The sequence below is a fragment of the Juglans microcarpa x Juglans regia genome, chromosome 6D (assembly GCF_004785595.1).
Source record: "Juglans microcarpa x Juglans regia isolate MS1-56 chromosome 6D, Jm3101_v1.0, whole genome shotgun sequence".
NCBI classification, from domain to species: Eukaryota; Viridiplantae; Streptophyta; class Magnoliopsida; order Fagales; family Juglandaceae; genus Juglans; species Juglans microcarpa x Juglans regia.
In genome coordinates, this window is record NC_054604.1 from 2,432,955 (window position 1) to 2,451,911 (window position 18,957).

At 36.2% G+C, this 18,957-nt stretch overlaps 2 protein-coding genes across 5 annotated transcripts; both read right to left on the bottom strand.

Moving 5' to 3' along the window:
- Positions 1-1,354: 1,354 nt before the first annotated feature.
- Positions 1,355-3,823, bottom strand: LOC121235981 (protein JOKA2-like). Of its 4 annotated transcripts, XM_041132450.1 has the most exons (4): positions 3,653-3,823; positions 2,055-2,280; positions 1,747-2,009; positions 1,355-1,644 (listed from the first exon to the last, which is right to left on the bottom strand). In XM_041132450.1, the coding sequence occupies exons 1-3, from the start codon at positions 3,692-3,694 to the stop codon at positions 1,780-1,782; spliced, it is 498 nt and encodes a 165-aa protein (XP_040988384.1). In that variant the 5' UTR covers positions 3,695-3,823; the 3' UTR covers positions 1,355-1,644; positions 1,747-1,779. The 4 variants fall into 4 exon arrangements, 3 of the variants coding, with proteins under 3 accessions (XP_040988384.1, XP_040988382.1, XP_040988383.1); XR_005934636.1 differs by having other exon boundaries at positions 1,747-2,280; positions 3,573-3,821; XM_041132448.1 differs by having other exon boundaries at positions 1,747-2,280; positions 3,653-3,821.
- A 3,860-nt stretch (positions 3,824-7,683) lies between these two features.
- LOC121234569 (protein FAR1-RELATED SEQUENCE 5-like) lies at positions 7,684-11,368 on the bottom strand. The gene is made up of 8 exons (XM_041130538.1): positions 11,306-11,368; positions 11,092-11,211; positions 10,895-10,993; positions 10,637-10,789; positions 10,370-10,546; positions 8,064-10,283; positions 7,839-7,982; positions 7,684-7,752 (listed from the first exon to the last, which is right to left on the bottom strand). Exons 1-8 carry the CDS (start codon positions 11,366-11,368, stop codon positions 7,684-7,686), a joined length of 3,045 nt encoding a protein of 1,014 aa, XP_040986472.1.
- Positions 11,369-18,957: the final 7,589 nt, after the last annotated feature.

Here is an 18,957-nt window from a genome sequence, read left to right on the forward strand (position 1 = left end):
AATAATAAATAATTTCTCAATTATTAATATCATATCAGAAAATTAAAGGAGATGATTAAAACAATAGGCTTCGTTTGGAATATAAATTCATCTCAACTTATCATTACAACATTTTCAAATCTCAACACAAAATATAATAAGAAAAAAGCTACTTACACCAGAGACGGGTACACGCCGCGTACTCATATTCCAAGTCAGCATTATTTAAACGGTGCGTTTGCACCCTAAGTTAAATGCACAGTTTTTCTGGTTAGTGTTGTTTCTAAAATCAACACTTAAAATCAATCTGAACCAACAAAGACGAGACAATATCTTCAGACTAAACCAGGAGGTTTTAAGGCTTCACGTCGTGGTGGGCGACGCCGTTTTGGTGGCAGAAATGCAGTGCCGATACCAGCTACTGGAAGTATCGCCACGAGGACGGCTCAGCCAGCTTTTCCCACGGTCACCCTATACTCCTCACCTAGCACTACCTCATTGCAATCCTATCCCAAATCAAAACCAAAACCTTTTTCGTTCACAATTGACAAAATCCGCAACACCCATTTCATAGAACTTGTAAAAATCATGGCCCCCAAACCTCGTTTCCTTGTTGAGGTTTGGTTGTGAAGTGTGGGAAAGTTGAGGAGGTGGAGAACCAAGAAGAGGGGACTACAAGAAAACCCATGGTTGATTATCACGGGATTGATCAAGAAAAATAGAAAAAAAAAATTGCATAAAACAAAGCATACCCACAACGGCACTCACTGGACGCCTGTTACTCAACTGGAAGTACCGTCGTGCGGACGGCTCAGCTAGCTTGCCGCAGCGTGAGATCTTGGAGAACAGCTCACCGCCCGTGGCAAGCTCCATGACCCCGTGGCAAGCTCCACGACGAGATAGATCTTGGTCTTGGTGGCCATGAACCTCAAGGATTTTGAGGATGTTGGGGTGGTCCTGGAGGCGACGGATGGCCATGATCTCTCGGATTATCTGTGGTTCCATGGCGGCGTCGACGGTTTTGGACGTTGATGATCTTCACGGCCACAGTTGTGTCTTGATGGTGATGGTGTTGGGGTAGGCACAACCCCTGGTTCTATGGCTCAAGAGACAGAGAAGGGAAAGAGATGCACGGAACGAGTTTGAAGTATCACGGTGATTTTTTTTTTTAAATAATAATATAAAGCTGACGTGGTATTAACCACGTCAGAAGATTTCGCTACGGGTACCCAACGGCGGGTACCTGTAGCAGAATTGATATAATAAACAATTCAACTTTTTCAAATCTCAAAATAATAATAATATTAAAAAATAATTATTTTAACAATATTTTATCAACTCAACTCGAATCAGTTTAACATCCAAACGAAGCAAATAAGAATATCTAAGTCATTAATATTGTTAATGTAAAAACTAAAATACAATAGCATAAAATCATCAGATTATCTAGCAATATATACATCACACATTTCATCATGGCATGCTTCATATAAATATTTATATATATATATATATATATATATATATACATATTATATGGTAAAGAGCCTTCAACTTATGCCTTCTTCCCGTTCCCACTATGAGATCCATTACAGCATGCTCAATACTTCGTTAATTTTGTTCAGCAGCCTCTCGTCCATTTCATTATCATGCATTCTATGCAGGCTACCATACAATCAAAGTAAGGAAGCAAAACTACTAAAACAAAAGCTAATATTGACAAATTTATCATGCTCTAAAAAAAAACAAAAAGACAAACAAACTTACCCCCTTGTAATGCAAGCTGTCTCCGTAAGGCATTCAAAGTTTTGCAACATCAGCCACATTTTGAGTAGTTTTTTTATTTTTCTTTTTCTTTTTTTTATTCTGTGTGGTTGAGTCTGCCCGAGATTGAGTACTTTGCGAATCCAGATTGAGGTAGGATTGTGTCATCTTTGATATAAAATCAGCAAGCTCAACAAGAACAGGACCAGTGATAGCTTTAGAAACTATATCCTCTGAAATCTTTAAAAGTGCTTCATATAGTTTAAGTGCTTCACAGATCTGTTGTGGCACAGATTGTAAACCCTCAGCAACACCTTTGTTGTTGCTCAATTGCACATTGATCCTGCCCCGTATCATCGCCTTTTCCACATCAATATCATCACAAATTGTTATCACATCACCATCATTATCAGCATATGTCAGGGTAAAGTCAGCAACGGAAGGGATATTAAATAAATCACAGATTTCCATCCTCAAATCATCCATTCTGCATAGATCAGAAATTTTCAAACACTTTAAAGTATCTTCAAATTTAACCTGTAGAGCCACAAGTTCACAAGAGGTTACTATTTTTCCTAGCTATTTTAAGATTCCAATATTTACATTTGAAAGGGCACCTGAATTAAATAGTTGAAATTCTTAGGCCTATTAATAGCACAAAAGACACACCAATGCATGAAGTAAATTGTATCGAACGAGAAAAAAGAACCTAACGAATGAAGGAGATCTTAATTCTTTAATCAGTACAACAATTTGAACAATATTTAAGAAGTGTTTTCGTTAACTCTCTATTCCAATTTTTAACAAAATATGTTAATTTTAAATATGAAATCTTTTATGCCTAACTCATAAGTAAAAATTTTTAAAAAGGTTAATAACATTCCTAACCTTATAGAGACGAGGAGGTGTTACAATAATCCAACCCATAAAACAAAGCTCAGCCCTTTAGTTAAAACGAGAAAGATGATCAAAACTGGAGTTTTTGTTTTAGAGAGAGAGACCCCCAATTTTCCCTTCTTTCTTCCTCATCTACACAGCTACCCAGACTCTCCCTCCCAATTCTCTCTGTAACATCCCAATTCAATTCTTTCCTTTGGTTTCTTCACCTTCTTTTTTGGCAAAATTTCATTCCCTTTCTTTATTCACTTCCACTTTCAAGTTTCTCTCTTCTTTACTTTCATTATTTCCTTGCGCCTCTGATTTCCTTGTGTTAAATTTCCTCAATCATTAGTGGAGTGCATGAGAAAGCATACAACTCACCTCACATTCAGTTCCCTCTCTCTTTTTCTCATGCTCTCCCTCTCTCTTGTTTTTTCCGCCGTTTCAATAGGTCTTATATTTTCCTTTCCTTGGTTCTATTTTCTTATCCCGATTCGCAGTTACCTAGCTAGAGCGCCTCGCCACTGGTTTGCCCAGTTGAAACAAACATTGAACTACCACATGACCAATCCTTTTCGACAAATCTACATTCTTTCGATCCGAACCCCAGGTAAATCTCTAGTCAGAATATAAGAACGAAAAGATCCCTTTACTAAAGTTGCTATTAAAGAATCAGACCACAGGGAAAGCTAGTGGGAACTTTAAGAAGATAAGAGTTGAGATCTATGCAATGGACTGAGATGATAATTCTTTTTTCAAGTATATTAAAATTTATTAGAACAAGAAAATAAACTTAGCCCAAGTAACAGCAAGTATACAAAAAGGAACACTGGTTATAAATCAGGCGCTAAAAAGAGAATCATAAAAACTAATCTCATTGAATACAACAAGATCAAGCCCAAAGGAAGAGAGAGAATCATGAAAAGTAATCCATGATAAACACAACAAACCTTCTCATTTTTCCAACCTTTTCTCAGCAACCAAACGCAAAACTAAACTGAAAACAGAACAAAAACTAGTAAAAATGCACCTTGATTATCACCCTGTAATTCTCATAGTCATAATAAGCCATTGCTAAGTAACAGCGTCCAGGTGAGACGAAAAGCGGAACTATTAACTCGCAATCCACGAAATGTTAGCCCTGAATAAAGGATAAGAAGAAAGGTTCAATGAATAAAGGATACAGGCACAAATGAGTCAATGACTCTCTCAAATGGAACTTTATTAAAGTAACCCATTCTCTCTAGAGAAATGCTTTGGATCCCGGTAACCAGACCCGACTATTTCTCTGTACAGTTTGTTTTTTTTCTATTTTTTCCTCCTCTCTCTTTTCTATTTAAAATTTTATTATGTACAAATAAATTTATATACCAATCTACGTATTAATATTAGAAAATGTCTAAACGCAGGCACGAGTTAGGCCTCCCCGCGGACGACATCCTACGTGGAAACAAAACGGTGTGTTTTGTTTCCACTCTTATGGCTGCCTGCGTGAACCAAAACGCGGCGTTTTGGATTTCTTCTACGATCCGTCTCTCTCCCTCCCTCCCACGAACTCTTTGCTCTCCCAGGGCGATTTCGAATCCCTCTTCCTTTCGTTTCCCATACTCATCGAATCTCCTCTTCGTTTCTCAAATTTTCTTCCCCTTTCTTATTCTTCGTTTCCCCTTTCTTCCCCTAACGAGTCCCTACCCGATCTCGCTCCCAAAGATAAACCTAACCCTAACGCACTTGTGCGACGCCGAGGAAGATTCGCGCTCTAGCGATCCACCAAACGGCTCCATCCGAGGTTACTTTCGTTTCTCCTTATGATTTCGTAGTGCTTTATAAGTTCTAATTGTTGTTTCGCTGTTAGCCCTGAATCATTGTATGTATTTTATAGTAGATTGTATGTGTTTTTATAGTAGAAGTTGTAATTGTTGTTTTGCTGTTAGCTATTTATTTTGGATATAAGGAGATTATTGAGCCTGTACTTCTGCTAGCAACAAGGCAGGCGTAGATTGGTATGAATAGCTATTTATTTTGGATTGAAGTGGGTTCCTGATTAGTTTGATTCAAGGGAGATTGGGTTTCCTAAATGGTTGGTTCCATTAATTAGTTTGCATTCCACGTCTTACATACAGGCATGAACATCATATTATAGGAAACAGAAAGAAAAATTACTTGTCAATGTATATGTACATCATGTAGTAACAAAAGTAGGATGGGCATTCCATCAACCATCACCCTGTATTTTCCTTGACTATCCATTTCATTCTTCTTTTTCATATATAATGGAAATACAAATAGAAAGACCAAATACAAAGAATTGAATTGAGTGTCTCCAAAGCCCTAATATGAGATATATCTTCCTTTTTTATTTAATAAATGCCCTGGAATCACACATACTCGGTATGCACATCTTCACTTTGCATGAATTATTAAAAATATGGGTTGCTTCTTCCACAATCTACCCTTCCACATGAAGAATTGATTTAGGATAAGAATTGATCATGCTTTTGATGTAAGGAGATTATTTTATACGAAACGCATTCCTTGATCATGATCATCATGCCATGATCGATGATGAATATATAAAGGAATTATTAGCATGCATGCATTCCTGGCCAGCACAAATTCGATTGACATGATCTTGTAAATAACACAGCTCATTTCTTGCATATATAGTTTCCCAACATTCATTGAGAGTTAAGATCAAGTCAACACCAATCCAAGCAGCAGATATATAATCCCCTCGTATTCATTAACATTAATTTCCATCCATCAAATCAACATCGATCATGTTATTATAATTGATTTTAATGCTACATGAAATAGAATTAGTTCTACCTGCCCAAGTTAAAACCATGGATATCAAAGTCTCCATTGTAACTTTGAACTTAAAACTCTGCCCAACACTATATGATAGCTTCCAAAGAACTATACTAAGATATCTACAAGAATACCCCTACTGAGTTAATTCAAACTTAATGCAAAGAAAACAATCCTACTCTCTCACATACTTAATGCTATCTTAAAAAAAAAAAAATCAAAGAAACAAGAATCTTTTAATTGCTAGTGCTTTAGATTTCAATATGACAGCATCATCGTGTTTACACCTTGGTTTGTTTATTAATTTCCAACTTACCTCAACCTGATTCTTCAGTGAATGGACATAATTGATAATTTCATCCAACATCGCTGCCATTCCCATTGTCTGTGAATTTCAGGGTCATATTACAGAACATATACACTTAAGCACACAAACAATTAATGCAAGCGTGAACTCACATATACACATAAAAATAACAAAAAGAATCTACCTTGCGGCATCCAGGAACTAGGTCTTGCAAGCATCTCAACTTGTAATTGATTTTTTGCCTTCTCACCTGATCCAAATAAATGGTATTGCATTTCAACTTCTCATGGATTTTGCAAATACATTCGATGAATAACATACAAATATACTCTTGAGCTGTCAACTGTGACTATCAGTAGCTTGGCCTCTTTTTGCTCTAACATGAATGCCTTCCTCTTGTTTTTCCTCTTCATCCTCACTGCTTGTTGACAGCTCCAGTACTTTTCTCTTCTTGCTTTCCTGGAAAACGTCATTTGTTGATCTTGAGGTATGAAGGCTTGGCAATTCATTTTGGCAGTTGAGGTGTGAAAGATTCTTGTCTCTCTGATTTTTTTTTTTAAAAAGATAGCACTAGAAACACCTCTTAGTTAAACATGGGGCTAAGTCTCCAAGGCCTAGTTAAGTTGATGTGGTGTTCATGTTATCATATGAGTTAAGAGAACATGTTCAAAATCCAACAACTGATTCATATCAGTATAATGCTACATAATAGTATATTTTCATGTAAAACACATATGAAGTCTCAAAAGTGGGTAACCTCTAGAAAATGGTCAAGGTTTATAGAAATTTAGTGCAGAGTGAATATGTTGATAACTGACGTTATGTCTCACATCTCTTTCAGATTTAGAATGTCGTCATCAGTTGCTTCAACATCGTTGCTTAATCGTACATCGAGAAACGTCCCAATGTGCAGCTGTGGGAATGAAGCTGTACTTAGAATATCAAATACTCAAAAAAATCTGGGGCGACCTTTCTTTGGGTGTCCACTCTACAACAAAGAGGTAGTCGCAATTAATAGTAGTTGCAAGTTTATGTTTTCATATTACTGTAATAATGACAAAAATTTTGACCTCAAGTTGCCTTGATTATTTATTTATAATCAGGGGTTACCACAGTGCAACTTTTTCAAGTGGTCTGATAGCAGTGAATACAAAGAGCAAGCCCTTGTAAAGAGAGAAACAGAAGTATTAAAGAAAGAGGAAGAACTTAAAAAGAGAGAAGCAGAAGTATTAAGGCAAGATGAAGAACTTAAAAAAAGAGAAGCAGAGTTCGAGAAGAGGGAGTTGGCACTCCATAATGATCACGCCCAGTTTCGCAGTCAAGAAGCCGACATGCTACATGCACGCAAACTATTTCTTGTACTTTGGCTAATAGCCATAGTTATTTACTTATATTTGATACTGTCACTGCGTTGACGAGTTTGTATTTGTATTTTATAGAAACTTAGCGTTTGTAAGTCGAGACTTTCAAATTATGTATTTGAGACGTTATTCTGATTTGTATAAAATCTTCATTCCTAAGACTTTATTTTATAATGAATATATATAAAATATTTGACAGGACTAAACTACAGGTTTATTGAGTTACTTTTTTCCATGTGGACATAAGAGGCAATATCAAACACAGTATAAGCTCAACCCATAACCAATCAAACATTCACATTCAATCAAAACCACATAAATTGAGTACTTGGATAGAAACTCAAATTTACATATATAGCGTACTTGGATACAAAATGTGCAAAGCGTGGCCTCAAATCCTATGCCACATATACAAAACGTACACTTTCACCACTAATACATCACATACTCCAATATACCAACACCAACACGCAAATTCCTACAAAATCACCCCTAACACACACAAATTCCAACAAACCCACAAACAACCCAAATTCCATCAACACTCAAGCTTAGTAAACATAATGGATCTCTAAAATCTTGCTACAAGAAACTGCTGGGTTGCGTTCCAAATTCCGTCTCCGGCTGCGTTCCATCCATTCCTAGTTGTATCTGTGAACATAATAGCAGACAAAGTAAGACCCACATAATAAAAACCACTAACTATACAAAAAAATGACCTCAAGAAGAAAGTGTACACTTTCTTGTGTCCCCATCACTGGATGTTGTCCACTTTCTTCATTGACTATTATGGGAGTTTGTACATTTTCTTGCATCCTCATTTCCGATAGGCCGAGTTGGTTTTCAGTGCTTTCCAATGGTTCGGTGTCCAATCTACGCCTCTGACAACATAAAAAATAATTAGAGTTCAGAAGTAAGTAGAAGTAACATTAGGTAATAATTTACAATAAATATGCTCCTACCACAGTGCAACTTTTTCCTTTATCTTTTCTCTTATTTGCAGTCTTAGTTTTAATTTTCTTCACTCTTTCCTCCATCGTGGACATCCTCCTCTTACACGGGGGTCTTCCCTTGCCTCTGACAACATGGGGACTTAGCACCTTCTTGGAACTTCCTTCTATGAATGCATTCACGGTACTTCCTCCAACATTGGATACCGTGTTGGAGGGCTTCGATGTGCGCCAAACCTCATTCATCGCATACAAGTTTGAAATCATTTCCTCAGTATGCCCATCGCACGAAACTGCATTTGTTATTACCTCATTGAAAGTTCTCAAAATACGTTTATACCTAACAGTTTCAGGTCTCTGATCAACAGCGTCATAACTGGTCGGAAGAATAGTATAAGCCCGTTTTATGTCTTTCCGCCACCGGTCTAATATGTACTTCTCTGGCAACTCACGGACTTTCTTAGCTGAAAAGATTGCAAGAATATGTCTACATATTATCCCTCGCATCTCAAACAACCCACAAACACACTTCGCCTCACACTCAGCCTCATTAAAGTAAAGAGTATACGTAACCTCCTTGATGAAATCTTCAGCCTTTACTTGATCATCGACCGAGTAAATTGCGATTACTCCCTCCATTTTCTCGAAACGACAATGACAATATATCATTCCCATTATCTCTTGTTGAACCTCCTTAAATTTTGCATTTGTGTATACATCTTGAAACTTCTTCTCAAGAGCCAAGTGTGATATGCAAGGAATGGTGAAGTTAAATGAATTGAAGTCAGCTTGGTTTTCGTTCTCAACTTTTTTCTTGAGAGCATTGTCGAACTGATCAACAAACTCTTTAAGGTTTGTTCTAGCATGCACGTAGCCATCAAAGAAAGCATTCATGCTCTCACTGCGTTGAGTTGTACTCATTCCAGCCCAGAACGAGTTCTTTAAATATACCGGCACCCAAAACTCTTTTTCTGCATATAAGCTTTGCAACCATGCATTTTCATGCAAGTTGAAAGTATCATTGAGGCTTTTCCAAGAATTCTCAAACTCCTCAATTGTAAGGGAGTCATATACACAAGATAGCAATTTACTTTTCAGGCCACATTTGTATTGACCATGTGAACCAAGTTTCTCAGGGACCTTTCGCAATATGTGCCACAAGCAATATCTATGCCGCGTGTTCGGGAAGACAATGGCGATCACATTTTTCATTGCGCGATCTTGATCTGTAATAATAGCATTCGGCGCTTTTCCATCCATGCAATCAAGCCAAGTTTTAAATAACCAAATAAACGATTCTGTATCCTCACTTGAAATAAGGCCTGCACCCAAAAGGATTGACTGTCCATGATGGTTTACACCCACAAAAGGTGCAAATGGCATTCCATACCTATTTGTCAAGTATGGGGTATCGAATGTTACCACATCTCCAAAGTAGTTGTCTGCCCCTCTACTATGGGCGTCCGCCCAAAACACACTTTTCAGTCTATCATCATCATCTAATTCCATGAGGCTGAAAAAACCATCATTCTTGTTTTGCATCCTTCTAAAATACTGAAACAGCGCTTGAGCACCACCTTTACCAAGACGCAGGTGTCGTGCCTTGTCAATATAGTTACGACAATCTTTTTCTCCAAATGGTACGTTCTCATACCCACCCGCTTCAGTCACAAGAGCATGGAAACTCTTATTCATCCGTATGCCAGCCTCATCATTAGTATCCAACACCCTCCTAACAGACTCGTTAACTTCTCTGTTGCATCTAAAAAACCTGGATTTTCTTGGACTGAGCCCATGATTGTGTGTGTTAACTACGGATGTCACACACAGCTTCCCATCCTTTAACATGACATTCATCCTTACTTTGCAGTCTGTCTTGCTTGTTGGCCGAGGCTTGGAGACGTTTGACGATCTATTCCGTGCCTTGCCACCCCGAGCACATCCCACAGTGACATATTTCACAGTCCCATCTTTCTCTCTTTTACTCCTTTGTGTCATTATCGGAAAACCACATTGCTTTCCGTATTGTTTATAGTAATTCATTAACTCATCCTCCGACTCAAAGTGCATCCCTGGTTTTGGCTCCTCAGTGATATTACCCCCATCAGTGCCAGCCTCCTTGGTATCAATCGTATTACCCAAAGAGGCAGTAGATTGCGCTTCAACTTCTATCGAGTCTAATGTGGCCTCACTAATTTCTTCAACAGAGTTACTTTGCTGCACTTTATTTTCCTGTAAAATAAAAGAAAAGTATTATATGTAAAAATATGTTATGGATAATATAAAAGACAGTGCATGTGGAGAATCTAAGACATCACCTCACTGCCACATGGATATGGGTTGGTAGAAGTTGGAGGAATAAATGTTGGTAAAGCCGAACAAGAGCTAGCAGCGACACTAACGCTGGTTTGTACACTAGAACTGACAGCTACACTAGAGCTGACACTACTTGCGGAGCTAGACATGGGAGCAGAAGTAGAGATCCATGGGTGTTGCTATAGTTTAAAAAAAAATGTAAACATAAATAGTTAGACCAATATTCAAGTCTAACATTAACTACAATAAATACTCTAAAAAATGATCACCTGGTTGCTCCATTGATATGGGTAGGCAGTTGGAGGAGGTCCCATCATTGGTATGGAGGAACTATACAAGGCAGCAGTGCTTGACGCGGGAGCGGTACTACTCAAGATAGCAGTACTTGACGCGGTAGCTGAGGTAGTGTTCCATTGGTGTTGCTGCAGTTTTCCATAAAAAAATTAAAGATAAATAATTAGACGAAATATTCAAGTTCAGAAAATTAAAGCACACTGACTACAATAAATATTCGAAGACATTATCACCTGGTTGCTCCATAGATATGGGTAGGCAGTTGGAGAAGGTCTCATCATTGGTATGGAGGCACTTGACGTGGCAGCTACAGTAGAGCTCCATGGGTCTTGCTGCAGTTCTCCCAAAGATAATTAAAAATAAATAATTAGACCAAATATGAAAGTTCATAACATAAAACCCATAAACTACTTTACCATCCAAAGATTACCTGGTTGCTCCATGGATATGGACTGGCACTTGGAAGAGGCACAAAAGGTGGTAACCAAGCATGAGGCACTGGACCGTAGTAACTTGGCATGTAATTTGGATGTAGTGGTCTTGATATGTCCTAACATATAGCAACATAATGTTAATCAATCCAAGTGGACAATGACTACACATAAAATAAACACATGACAACTGTTAAAAGAGGTTTACAATACCTGCGTTGATGGATTGGTGATAAGAGCTGTTATGCGGGATGCATCTTCTATTTCTTTCTCCATTTAACTCAACAATGAAACCAAGTGGGTCTTACTTTCAGTTCCTGTTTTACAAGTTCTATCACTATGAATGTTGTATCAATTATGGAGATCAGTACTATCAAGTTTGAAAATTAAAGAACAACCAATGATAATGTCAAATGTCAAATACTTCAAATGTAGTAAAAATTTAATGAATGGAATATTATGTAGAATATAATGTTTTACATTATAATGTACTTTGGCTAATACCCTCGTTATCTCTCCTTAAGAGTTGACACAATAATAATTCCTTTAAAAAAGTGGGCTTTCTTTCACTGTGACTTTTTAGATTTTTTCTACATAATTTTTTCTACATAAACCATCAATGGGTATTAACACTAGATGCGTTTTTTCTACTGCACTTTATTTATCAAAAAAAAATTCCAGTTCTTTAAAAACAATGCTAAAATACAGGGGTTCTTACTTGAAGTTGGAGACACAATAATTGCATCACTCAAGGAAAGACTATAATCTCTTACCTTGTTTTATTTTTTTATCCCAAGTCAATGCTAAAAGCAATTAGGAGACACTGCAAGTTTCTTCAAGAGGAAAGATGATAAAGATTAGCTCATAAAGGAATCCAATGCTAAATTGTATTGTTGAAAATTTAATTGGTTTGTAACTTGGTTTGTAACTCTAGATAACAGTCCGGTTATTGAAATGGTTGGGTTTTTGCCTTGGATGGTTTGGGAATTTGCACAAGGAGGTTGTGTTTACCAACTCCCACTCCTTGATTTCGGTATCAACCTCGCCACATCTTCAGGCCTTAAATTTCAAGTGCCAATGAGTTTGGATTCAACTGTTTACATATAAAAACTTGCACCAAATGCCATTTTTTTATTAAGTGGCACTTAAAATTTAGTAGTCTTTCTTCAATTAAACGGCGATAGTAACTATAAAAAATTGTCAACTCTTTCAAAATGTCATTAACTTAAGTTGCAGCTCAATCTTGGAAAGAAAAATAACTAAAATGAGAAACAGAGTGAAAAGACTGGCCGCCCCCCAGCAAGGCTCGAAAGATGGTGTGGACCATATATAATATATCAAGAACAAGGTTATCTTGTGTTTCATGGTTCAGGGGCAATTTGTCTCGACAACAAGCCAATTGGGTTCCAATTTCAGTGAGAGCAAATTCTAAGTGCAGAGATGAACTTATCTACAACATGGGACTTAGCACATTTATTCTGTTTGTCTGAAAGAGCAATGCTAAATTTTTTAAAAACTCATAGAAGAAATTTTCTCCAAATACAGGGGTTCAAAAAAATAAAACTCACAGAAAAAATGTCAACTACTGACAGATAGCAAAGCAAGATGAAATCTCAGCAAAGCAAGATGAAATCTCAGCAAAAGAAGATGAAATCTCGGCAACAAAAATTCGAAGCAAGATGAAAAAAAATCAAAAGAAGGGGTTCTTACTTTGACAATGAAATCTCGGCTTCTCTATTTTTTTTCTCAGTTTCTCCCACTTGTTCTATTCGAAATCTCGGCTTCTCTATGAAAAATTTTCAGTTCTGCCTTCCTCTTCGCATATGGGCTTCTCTTCCTTTCGTTTCTGTTCTTCCGCTTTCTTCTGTCCTGTTTTGCGTTTTGTTTTTTTTTTTTTTTTTTATTTTAATTAATTGCTGACGTGGCAAAATGCCACGTTAGTGGCGTCCACGCCGTGCCTGCCTGTAGCAGCACTCTTAATATTATTACTTTCAGATTCTAAATTTAAATTAATACTGTTTTCAATAAAATTAACTTTCTGACCAATCATATTAAATGGGTGCACATATTAGTGCATAAAATCGCTTACAATTAGATTTTTCCTTCTACTTAAAGCTCGTTTGGTTTCATAAAATTAAATTATTTCATCTTATCTCATCTCATTATATCTCATCTCATTTAATTATTATACTTTTTTTAAACTTTTATATAAATTATAATAAACAATTCAATTTTTTCAAATCTTAAAATAAAAATTATATTTAAAAATTTTATTTAACTTTCAATAAAATATCTCATCACATCTGAATTGTATAACTAAACAAGACCTTAGTAATTAAGCAAGTATTTTTTAATGATATTGTGAATTTTTTTTTAAAGTATTTAAGAATACCAAAAATATGAATGAAACTAAATCAGAAAAAAAAAAAAATTGCCTTCTTAAGAGATCCTCGTGCTACATTCCTAGCACTACTCTTTTCTTTGGACTACTTAGAGCATTCTCATAAAATTTTCTATAATTTAGTTAAAAAGTATATTCTTTAAAATTCTTTGCTAAATTTTACTAATCTTTCAAAAACCTTATACATCATATTCCCTATCCATTCTCTATTCTATTAAAATAATATTTTTCTATTATTTCTTTATTACTTTTTTCTCTTACTTCCATTTACAAATTTAACTACTCAATATTTTTTCTTATGTTTTGAACTATTACTCTAGTGAATATTTTAAATAAAAATTTAAATTTTTTTAATATTTTTAAAATTATTTCTTTTTAATATTTTTGTAGTTATTTAAATTATTTTTAAAACTATTATTTAAAACTATAATAAACATGAGTATGAGAGAAAGTATAGATGATTGGAAGAAGAGTTAATTTAATTGAAATAAATAAAATATTGATAAAAGTGATTTAGGAAATATGGGGAACCACTATTCATTCTCTCAATCTTTTCCCTAAAATAGGGATCCGATTGAGGGAGGTTTTGAGAGTATTCCCTAAATTTTTCCTCAAATTATAAGAAAAAAGAGGTTATAGGGAATCTAATGGGAATGCTCTTATCGGTTAAGTTAACTGATTGTGTAATTGCAATTGTAATTTGTCGGTACAATGCAAGAACACTATTCTCAATCTCCCAGTAAAGCTATGATAAAGAAATAGAGAGAAAATCGATCTGTTTGGTTTGCAATAGGGCTAAACAACAATGGGACAAAACCAACTGGTATGAATGCAGACCGATTGCTGGAGTACAAAATCGAAAGGAACCGGCAGAGAATCGGTTGGATAGCGGTAGCAATTCCTTAAAATCAACGTTGGCCAGTTCGATTCTAGTTTGAACCTGGTTCAAACCGTCAAATCGGCCCACTAAATAAATATATTATATATATATATTATAGTTAAAATGACACATTTTTACTTAAGTTTAAGTAAAACGGCGTCACTTTATACATAACATATTAAATAATATATATAAATGAAACAACATCGTTTGATTTTAGGGAGACAGAGAACTGCTTGAGTCGATACGGCCGGTATATCTCCTACCCATGGGCCGGTACGGTTGGTTGTTCCATGCAAATCTCTTCCATCGATCGGCGTCAGTTTTGGTAAAAAATCGAGCCACTAGAGTCCGTTTTTACCCCTAGTTTGCAAAATGGTCTCATCTTAATTCATTTCAACATTCAAACATCACAAATATTTTTCAATTTTAAATCGTTATTTTTTTTATCTAATAATTGCATAATACTTACAACCTTTTTAAACTTTCAAATAAAACACAAAACATAATTCAACTTTTTTCAATCTCAAAACAAAAATAATATTATAACAATATTTTAATTTCATAATATTTTTATTCAAATTTTTATTTCTCATTTCCCAAATCTCTATAAAATATCTTAACCCAAATCATTTCACTACTATTCACAAATCAATTCACTATTATTCATAAATTTCTCATCTCATATCATCTTAATTCAACGTCCAAACGGGGACTCACCTACTTCACGTGTGTGTGTGTGTGTTTTTATTATTATTATTATTATTGTAAGCAAGCATTTATATTATGTAACTAGTGCAGTAAATAGTTCTCTTATATGAATTACAAACCAGTGGGAGGATCTTTCCTACTATGAAAGTTCAATAAGCTAGGTGGGATAAAATTGAGGAGTATGTTTCCAAAGGTTTGCGTTGAAGCTGCCCATTACGCCAAGTTATGCGCACATCAATTCTCAAATCGATAATTTTAACAACTTTTCAGTCTCCAAATGCTAAGTAGCTGTTTGATATCACTTATAATTGGCTGCATTTTCCAGTCCAGTGAAAGAATTGTATTGTTGATGGCTTGTTCTACCAAACTGGAATCTCTGCTACTATGATTTTGTTCAAGCCCATTGAATTTGCTTCCTGTATAATCCTTCTTGCTGCAAATGCTTCTCCTACATTTGGATTAGTACTTGGAATGTAATCTGTTTTAGCCAGGCTTGTAGTACCCGAATCAGATCTACGAAGTTCAGCAATGATGTTGCCATTATTCCTAACAGCCACATCAAAGGAGATGAGGTAGTGATCTTTACAGAGTAAGTGACTCATTATCAACCTATCGATTTTTTAGGGACCAAAGCTTTTATGCTTAGAGTAATTCTTTGCTAGTTTGGTGAGAAAATCTGTCAGTGAGAGATTTTCAAGATTGTGAACAACTTTATTTCTTAGGAACCAGAGATTATCCATCACAAGTGTTGCAAAGATTTGAAAGGATTAGTGTTCACTTGCAGGTAAATGAAGACTCAAAGAGGGGTTTATGATATTTTGAATCCAATTTGGGAGAGTTAGATCAAGAAAATAGGAGATATCTAAGAGCTTCTCCATATGATTACACAAAAGAGGTGGCTGGGATTTTCTTCTTCTAAATTAAACAAAGGAGAAAGAAGTTGGTCAACTTCCAAATTGAATATTTTCTTTAGGTTGGATCTGGTTGGGAGAATATTATGGCTAACTTTCAAAAGGAAAAACTTGAGCCTGTCTTTCATTTTAATCTTCCATAGCTTCTTCTAGTTGACATCCTCATTTTAAGCAGGATTTTAGTTAAGAACAAGTGTAAAATAGACAGATTTTACAGAAAAGTTGCCAGTTTTGTGATGAGTCCATTTAATTTTGTCCTCAGTGCTATGAAATCTAAGGTTAGAGAGTGAAATTTTTTCAATTTCAGTGGTAGTGTCAGTATTAAATATTGCCTGAAGAAGAAGTGTATTCCATCTTTAAGGTTCTCAAGAGTGAGCTCAGAAACAGTGGTGCTTGATTGTTGTTCTAATTTGGGACAAGTTTAAAATGAGGGAGCGTGGAAATCCATGGATCAATCCAAACTCTAGCTTTCATTCCGTTATTGATTTGGTAATAGTAGCTAGATTTTAGAAAGTTCTTTTGTTTTAGCAAACCTTTCCAAATCCAAGAGTCAAAGGCTTTTGGATTTGCCCCTGAGAATGATTAATTTCTCAACTATTTTCCTATTAAAATCTGTTTCCAAATGCTATTTGAGTCTGTAAAATATCCCAAGCCAATTTTGAAACAAGGGCTCTATTGAAGAGGGAAAGTTGTTTAACCCCAAGACCTCTCATAGTTTTTTGGGTGCATATTGTTTTTCAAGATTTTGGCATATATTTATGAGAGTTTTGAGAATCCTTTCCCCACCAATTGTCATGCTAGAAATTAATAGAATCATCACAAATATTTCATTGACTCTCATTGTGAACAATGGGAAGAAATTTGCAAATGGCTTTCAAGGAGCAAGAGTGGTCGACTTTGGCTGAAATAAGGTTCAAGGAGGGACCATCATTCATATATCTTTAGTAAACAAAGGTGGCCCAAAGAGAGTTCGAATTAACAAATCTCGAAGCCAATTTACTATGAAGAGCTTCAGCAATGTCATGTAATCTAATACCAAGACCACCTTTCGATGAAGGTCGACATATGTGATTGCAAAAAATTCAATGTTTCTTATTGTTATCATCAATGTCACCCCAAAAGAAATTAGCAAAGGCTTTGTGAATGGAATCAATGATTTTTTGGTAGGATTGAGGACCAAAAGGATATGAATAGAAATAAATGAGAGCACAAATTTGATTAAGTTAAATTTGCCACCAAAGTAGGTGGCCCTTCCAGCTAGCTTAAAGATATTAACAATATTATATAAGAAGATTAAAAAAGATGATTCAAACTCTAAAGCGAGTAAGAATATAAGTCATGAATATAGTTAACGTAAAAACTTAAAGACAATAGTTATCTACAAGAATATAATACATCACACATTTCATCATGCCATGTTTTACACACACGTGTGTGTATATATATACACACTTTCGCGACACACTGCGATCAATTTGCCATCGAGAAAAACCATATCATTCCATTAATAACATAATATATGGTAAAGAGCCTTCAACTTAAGCCTTCTTCCCGTTCCCACTATGAGATCCACTACAGCATGCTCAATAAATACTTCTTTTGTTTTTTGTCAACAAGCTCTCGTCCATTTCATCATCATGCATTTATAAAGGCTACCATACAATCAAAGGTAGGAATTAGGAAACAAGCCAAATTTATAAAAAGAAAAAGAAAAGCCAAAGAAAACTTAATGACCTGTACTCGTCATATATCCCAATCTCCAAAAGTCATTCTAAGTTTTGTACTACCAGCTACATTCTGATTGTTACAACTTGAAGCGAAAAGTAGAAGAAATGAAGGTTAGTGGCGAGTTGGACGCTTGATCACCCAAAAGATTACCCTCCCACGATGCACAAACGATCGAAAGCTCGAGTATAAGAGAAAAAGCCCTAGGCGGCGGAAATCACCAAGAAGAGGGAGGGGGTCACATGAAACTTGTGACTGAAAATAGAGAACAAATGATGCCTGCAGAAACCCACCCCTAGGCGAAATACGTACGATTGACGGTGGGTATGCGGGAGGTGGCCCAACTTCTTCAGGAAGAAAGGCGTATGCCAGGTGGGCGAGATATGAAGAAGTTTTTAATGTGGAGAGACCCGTCAAGCAACTTCGAGTGCATATATCTCCCATAATATCCTTTGACGACGAAGATTGCCGAGGAGTCGTGTATCCACATGATGATGCATTGGTGGTAACTAGTGAAAAATTTGACCACAAGAAGGATATTAATTGATAATGGAAGTTCGTCGGACATCCTATTCTGAGATGCTTTCATCAATATGGGAATCAGTGAATGTCAGTTGAAACCCGCACCCACTACGGTCACTAGGGATGTAGTACAACCAATGGGGTCCATTACATTGCCAATATCTATGGGCAGAGACCCTTATGTCGCCATGGCGATGACTGAGTTTTTAGTAGTGAGAACTCGATCAGCATATAATGCGATCATTTGGCAACCCACATTGAATGTTTTAAAGGCTATCACCTCAACCTATCATCTAAAGATGAAGTTCCCAACATGCGAGGTGCGCAGTCCACGCAGAATAGGCGAGGTACTCGGCGAGCAGGTCTTAGCCAGAGAATGTTATGCGCAGGAACTCAAATAAGGGCAATGAGAGGTCAGTATTGTGGATATTAAAGAACACGCGATCCTCCCACTGGGACCCCAAGTAATGCTGATAGAGCTAGAGACTAGAGATGAAGATGCTTTGAAGCATAGGGAGGCAGATGAGCCCTTAGAGTTGGTCACTCTTGAACAGAATCATCCCGAGAGCCTTGTGAAGATTGGGACTAAATTAGCACAGGAAGAGAGACAACAACTAATAGATTTCTTTCTAAATCATAAAGATGTATTCGCATGGAATCATAAAGATATGCCCGGAATAGGCGAGGAGGTCATCAAACACAAGCTGAACGTAGA

Coding starts and splice junctions, on each gene's coding strand:
- LOC121235981 (XM_041132448.1), bottom strand. CDS start 3,694: ATGGCTTATTATGACTATGAGAATTACAGGGTGATAATCAAG. Junction 2,281..3,652: donor ATTACAGGGTGATAATCAAG/GTGCATTTTTAC, acceptor GTGGCTCTACAG/GTTAAATTTGAAGATACTTT.
- LOC121234569 (XM_041130538.1), bottom strand. CDS start 11,368: ATGGAGAAAGAAATAGAAGATGCATCCCGCATAACAGCTCTTATCACC. Junction 10,790..10,894: donor CATATCTATGGAGCAACCAG/GTGATAATGTCT, acceptor GGAAAACTGCAG/CAACACCAATGGAACACTAC. Junction 10,547..10,636: donor CATATCAATGGAGCAACCAG/GTGATCATTTTT, acceptor TTTAAACTATAG/CAACACCCATGGATCTCTAC.